The sequence below is a fragment of the Brassica napus genome, chromosome A7 (genome assembly GCF_020379485.1).
Source record: "Brassica napus cultivar Da-Ae chromosome A7, Da-Ae, whole genome shotgun sequence".
Taxonomy (NCBI): domain Eukaryota; kingdom Viridiplantae; phylum Streptophyta; class Magnoliopsida; order Brassicales; family Brassicaceae; genus Brassica; species Brassica napus.
Window position 1 is genome coordinate 8630119 of NC_063440.1, and position 6841 is coordinate 8636959.

Sequence of the window (6841 nt, forward strand, 5' to 3'; positions counted from 1 at the left end):
GAGAAGCAAAAAGCTGATATCTTAACTAAAGCACTAGGGAGAATCAAGTTTCTGGAAATGAGAAGTTTCATAGGAATGGAAGATTTGAGAGAAAAGAATTTCAAGCTTAAAGGGGAGAATGTTGAGATAAGCTTGAAGTAGCTTAGGATACAAGCTACCTAATCCTAATAGGTAGAATAAGTTGTTTATTTTTTATTCATGCTTCTATTTTGAACTTTAAAATAGAGTATTATTAGAGTATAACTCAACTTTATTACAGAGCAACTCTATTTTAGAGTGGAAAATAGAATGAACTATTGAAGATGGTGTTAATCTCTTAGGTTTCTAGGGTTTTTATTTTAACTTTTTGCGGCCATAAGATCCTGAAAGGCTGAAAACAGATTTTGGTTTCAATTGAATCGTAACCAAACCTTCATTATTCTTAATGATATTTACATTTTAGCAAAAAAAAATTGTTTAAAATTTGTAATTTTGGTTATGTGAATTAATTGGTTACCATCTTATGAACTCACATCTATATTAGCCTCAAATATGATATATTATTTATTCATTCAAATATGATTTTTTTTTCTTTTAGGAAACAAACTTATCCCATTCATTTTTATATAATTTTCAAAAGCATTCATAGTAAGAAATTCATAAATTTTCGAGGACACGCAAATAATAATAATAATTACATCGTTAACTAATGAATTAAAAAAATTAGCGAGAGATAATCTTTATGATTAAAAAAATTCATATGAACCACAAGCCTTCCGCCCCTGCACCCTAGATGTTGATCTTGATCACAAGTCAATAATCTTTTTTTTTTTGTCAACAGAATAATTTCATTAAGCAATAAAGAAAAGAAGGTCCACTAGGGTTGTTTTTGCTAACATATCAACTTGCGCGAGGTGAAGTCGGGGAAGATGAGAGAAAAAGAGATATCGACGAAAACAGAGGAGATTTGCTGGATGTCTTGAACGATTCCATAGATTTCCTTGGCATGCATGTCCTTGTTGATTGCTATGATGAGCGTTGAATTGTCAAAGATCATCTTGATCGAAGTTAGATCAATGTTCACTGCTGCGATGAGTCCCAATCGGAGAGCCAGAGCTTCTGCCACGATCAGTGAATTGATGAAGGGCTGAGTTGTTGATCCTTGTTTGATGATTGAGCCTGATCTGTCGGAGATAATCCAACCGAGTCCGCCTTTGTTCGTTGATTTGTCCCACGCCGCATCAGATTTATAAATCGCGCCTTGATTCGGGGCCGGTGGTTCTCTTCCTATGCTTCGTCCAGGTAGGGCTCGGTTCTTTATCTCCTTGTGATTTTGAGCATAGTTCCACTCTCTTGCTAACCTTAAGGATTTTGTTGCAACCTCTTGATGCGTTAGGGTTCTATCTTCAAAGATGAGGGTATTGCAAGCTGTCCAGAGGGCCCAACAGACCCACGGGAGGATGCTTCCTGATATTCCGGATGGAGGGAGGAAAATGCTTTTCTTGAAGGCAAAAATTGCTTCCTTAAAATCTGCTGAGGTAGCTAGGTGAACTACTTTGTGGAGAGGTACTTTATTCCATACTTTTTTAACAAACTTGCAGTGAAAGAAAGTATGCATTGCTGATTTTGTTTCGTTGCATCGGGAACAAAGAGCTTAGGCTTGAATTCCTCTACTTTGTAGGTCCTCTACTTTGTAGGTTCTCTACAAGGGGCAGGGATTTTTGGACAACTGACCACATGAAGACTTTCATCTTTTGGGAGCAAAAATCTGACCATACGTCTTTTATCCATTTGAGACTATCAGCTGGTGGTTCATGGTGGTTTCTCGCATATAGAGTGGCTGCGCAATATCCTGATTTTGTTGAGTACACTCCTGACTTGGCTGGCAGCTAGGCTGTATGCATTGAATCTGTTCTAAGAGAAGGGGGTAAGAATTCTTGGATTATTTTTTTATTTCAATGTAGATCGTATGTCAACAGTCTGAAACCATAAGGTCCATTCCTGCTTGTGTTACAGGCTCGAAAGGTTTGCTCTGCTCCGTGAGAGAGATCCATGCATCTTGACAAACTCGAGTTCTTCTTCCATTACCAATCACATTTCCAATGTTGCCTACTAGTAGGTCTCTTCCATGTAAGATGCTTCTCCACCCGTGGGTACAAGCCGATGGACACTGAGTGCTTAGAAAGGATTGTTTGTGGCAATATTTTCCTAGGAGGATGCGTGCTAGGAGGTTGCTTGGCTTGGTAAGAATTCACCATGATTGCTTAGCTAATAGGGTTTGATTAAATTTGAATATCTCTGAATCCTAAGCCTCCTCCAGCTTTGGGCTTTGCCATTTTGTCCCAAGAGACCCAGCACATTTTTTTTTGTCTTCTGAATCATCCCACTAAAACCTTGTCAGAACTGACTAAATACGTTTACATAAACTTACAGGTAGTTCGAAGCAGGACATGGAGTAGGTTGGGATGGCTGTGAGGACTGGTTTGAGCATCGTGAGCTTGCCCACTTTGGAAGGAAATCTGGTGGACTTTGTTGAGGCTCTCTGCCTAATTCTATCAACAATTGAAGTGAAGAGGTCCCTTTTTCTTCTTCCGAAATGCTAGGGCAGCCCCATGTACTTCCCATTTCTCCTTTTCTTGAAATATCCAATGTAGTTTTTAATTTGGCTTCTTACATCTGTTGGAGTCTTTGTCGAGAACATGATGGAGGATTTGTCTTTGTTTATACGCTGACCTGAGGCTTTTTCATATTGTAGGAGGATGCTTTGGAGTTCTTGGCAGTTTGCAAGTGTGGCTTGACAGAAGAACATTGTATCATCTGCGAAAAGCAAATGATTGACTGTTGGACTGTGTTTGGTGATATACCTTGGATTTGACCCGTTTTCATCCATGGTATATAAGTGTTTTACTATATATATATCTATGTTTTCTACTCTTCTAGGTATGTTTTCAGGTTCAGGTGCATTTCGGAGTAAAGCTATGACTTTGGAGCATTTTGGAGCTTAAAGAACCTTTCACCCGAGCTGACCATGTAGAGGTCGACGAGAGGAAGAACAATCGATCGATGCGCATCCAGTGCTGACGATCGATACCAGGAGATGCTTCGACAGATGAAGATTAATATCGATCCATGTACACAAGTACCATCGATCGATGTCGAGACATCAGACACGCGACATTTTGGATCCAGCGGACTTAAAACCCAAGGCCAAGCCAAATTACGAAAATGCCCTGACGAGTTTTTAACCTAGTAGATTATATACTGCCTAAGTGTTTTAACGGCAGGAGAGTGAGTTTTGAGTTTTAGAGAGTTACAATTTTACTTTAAGAGAGAAGAGAGAGTTTTAGAGAGAAGATCCCTTGTGATTGAAACTCTTTGTTTCCATTTCTTTTCATCTATTCTATGAATTCTCATTTCTTCATTGTTATGAATTGCTTTGCTATGTCTGAGTAGTTCAATTATTAGATCCAGAGTTCAGATAGGTTTGTGGGATTAGCTCCAAACTATAGATCTGCCTTGTTGTGATATTCATGATAGATTTGTATTGATTGCTTGTTTTAGCCTAGCTAACTAGAACTTGATCATAGGATTGCATACTCAAGCACCTTTGTTATCCCATCCTGACATCTATCTATCATATTAGGACTGCTAGAGAGGGCTAACCGCCAATTTAGTATCTTAATAGGGCATATCATACTCGCGTATAGGCCTGGCTAGAACCTGTCGATCGATGTCCTCAACTGACTATCAGTCGATGTAGGCAAAGGTGTATCGGTCGATGTCCCAATAGGATCATCGATCGAAACTTTCTCGTTGTCAACATACTAACCGTTGAGACACGAGATCTAGCATGTTAACCAGTGAAACATGCGATAGCTGATCACTGAGTTAAGCGATTGAGCTCTTACATATCATGCATGCAAAAATTAGGCATCTATAGGTATTATAATCTCCAACACCTAAATAGTGGCCCTGCATCTAATATCATTTCCAACCAAGTTACATTTACTATTTACTTCGCTTGTTACTATTGCTATTTCATTTAAACATTTATAACTCTTAGAATTAATAAACACTAGATTTAATTGTTCCCTAGCTGAATTCGATCCCTAAGTACTACATCTGAACTTCTTTTGATGAGAGTAACACTCCTTATGATAATTTGAGTGGTATCAAATTTGGCCACTTTAATACTGCGTAAGCTTCTATTCTTTTTGCTTTGGACCATAGACCTGATAAGACTTTTCCACAGAGGATGAAAAGGTAGGGGGATAAAGGATCTTGCCTTATCCCTCTCTGTGGTTTTACGGATCCTTGAGTTGTGTCATTAATGAGATAGGAATATGATACTGTATATATGCATTGCATGATTCAGTTGATCCATATTTCATGGAAGCCCATTCTCTGCATGACTTGGTCCATAAATTTCCATTCAACTCTATCGTATGCCTTTGATATATCTGTTTTAACTGTCATTGTGCATCGAACTTGAGCATGATATGTCTTGAGATAATGCAATACCTCATGCTTGACTAGTACATTGTCTGAAATAGCTCTTCCTGATGTGAAAGCTGACTGATATTCGGAGATCACCGCTTCTAGGACTGGTTTTAGTCTAATAGATAGCATCTTTAATATGATCTTGAAAAATACATTGCATAATGCTATAGGCCGATACGCTCCAACTCTCAGCGCTCCTATATGTTTTGGAATAAGTCTGACATGTGTCTCAGTTTGCGAGGTTCTGAGGTTTCCTGAAGCAAGGAATCCCTGAATCTAATGAACTACAGCTGGTCCAATCACCTCCCAGTTTGCCTCAGGTCCTGGTGCCCTGTCGGGATGTATAGCAAAGGTTTCCTCTCTTATTTCTTCTGGTGATGGGATCTTGATAAGCTCCCCATTTGTTTTCTGTGAGATGCAGGGTGTAATTGTTGCATTGACAATGTCCGACCCATCCGTTTGAGCTGAGGTAAATAATTCTTTGTAGAACTTGCAAATGACGTCTGTTATTTGTTCATCTTCGAAGCATGGGATACCCTTCTCGTCTTCGATTTTACTAAGAGTCTATTCCTTGCTTGTCGAGCTTTGGTTGTAGAGAGAAAATAGCTAGTGTTTGAATCTCCTAGGATTAGCTATAGCTGACGGCTTCTCTGTTTCCAGAACTTCTCTTCTTTTCTATAGGTTTGAAGTATATCCTTATTGATTTTGAAAATCAGGTCTTCGTTATGTATAGGATCAGTTATTGCTATTTCCAAACGTTCACGGAGTGTATCCAAAATTTTCCTGCTGTTATCATAAAAGTTTTTGCTCCAATTGCAGATAGCCCGCCTGCAAAGGGATAACTTTTCTTCAACATGTAGGTGAGGGAACCTTTCCCAAATATTTTTTATTAGCTGTTTTGCTTCCTTGTTATCCCTTAGCCTTCTATCAAATCTAAAAATCTTTTGACCTTTTGTTCTGGATGTCTCAAGGAAGGATAACAGGGGTCCATGGCCAGAGCCTTCAAACTTCATATATTGGCTTCTGCAAGATGGGAAGAGGTCTGACCAGTTACTGTTGTACAAAAATCGATTTAGTCGCATTGGACCACTTGTAAGTTTCTAACCCCTCTCCATGATAAGAAATTTCCGTGGTGTTTAATGTCAAACAAATCATTGTGGGACAGGAATGATCTGAATGCACAGAAAGGGCCTTCAGCTTTCACCGTTCCTCCACTTTTTTCTCTGTTGTCGATGATCTCGTTAAAATCACCAGTAAGGAACCACGCTCCATCTTCTGTTGAGTGAAGTGCTGATATCTCATTCCACACCTGGAATCTCTTTGAATGGTCGGGTTTTCCGTATACAAAGGTACCTTGGAAAGAAATTCCTTTGTGAGATATCATTGTGTCTATGAAGTTTTGTGTAGACATTGTTACAGTGACTTCAATATTTTTTTTTCAGATGAGAAGTAAACCTCTGCCACCTGGACTTTCCAAATTCAGCTATCCCAAAGTCTTCGAGATCATCTCCTAGTTGTTCTTATTCTCCATGAGAAAGTAAATCAAGGGAATTCCGTTTTTGGATTTCCCTTAGACGTTAGACTGTTGTGGGGTTCTCCAACCCGCAACAGTTCCAGCTCAATATGACTAAGGAGCCCGGTGAGGAAGAGACCAAAAATATGGTTTCTTCCTTGAGATAGCTGGGATTAACTGAATGGGTGGGTTCTTTGATTTGTGGGACGGGACAACATCCCCAGCTTCTTCTCAAGTTCTCTGTGGGTCTCTTGGTATGTTCCTGTCTGAGGATCCAGTACCCCTTGCCGGTGAGTTCTGAATATGAGACATCTTTCTCTTTTTTTAACTTGATCCTCTTCGAATGTTAGGACTGTATCGAATTTGTCTTCTTTTTGTGTTTTTGGTAGTTCTTCTACGGATTTTGTTTTGAAGTTCCATTAGTGTCTCCTCTTCCGCTGGTTGCTCCTGAGCATTTTGAGCTTCTACTATTGTGTTCTCTCATTCCGTTAGTGGACTGATTATGACCGATCTGATTCTTGCAGGTCTGTTTTTCTCAGCAACATCGCTGTAGTAAGGATCCAACCCAATGTTCTCTTCTGGTCTTACTGGAGGGGTATAGCATACTGAAGGATCAGGAAAGAGAAGAGCATTGAGAGGTAATTCTTGTCTGTGAGGAGTGATAGGGTTACTATCAACTGTTGTCATTGGGCTTAATTTACTACATGGATTTGGGATGCTGCCATGATGGCCGCTGCTGTTTCTTCCATGGGGCCATTAGCATCGCTATAGAGAATCCTCTGTCTCCGAGCAGCTGCTTCCACAGGATCGGAGCAACTCAGGTATTGTCTGGTGACTTTGTGTAATTCA

The 6841-nt window shown here is 39.6% G+C and overlaps 1 protein-coding gene across 1 annotated transcript; it reads right to left on the bottom strand.

Annotated features, from left to right (window-relative positions):
* Positions 1-871: 871 nt before the first annotated feature.
* On the bottom strand, positions 872-1597 carry LOC106355088. The gene has a single exon (XM_013795100.1). It carries the CDS (start codon positions 1595-1597, stop codon positions 872-874), a length of 726 nt encoding a protein of 241 aa, XP_013650554.1.
* Between the last annotated feature and the right edge of the window lie 5244 nt (positions 1598-6841).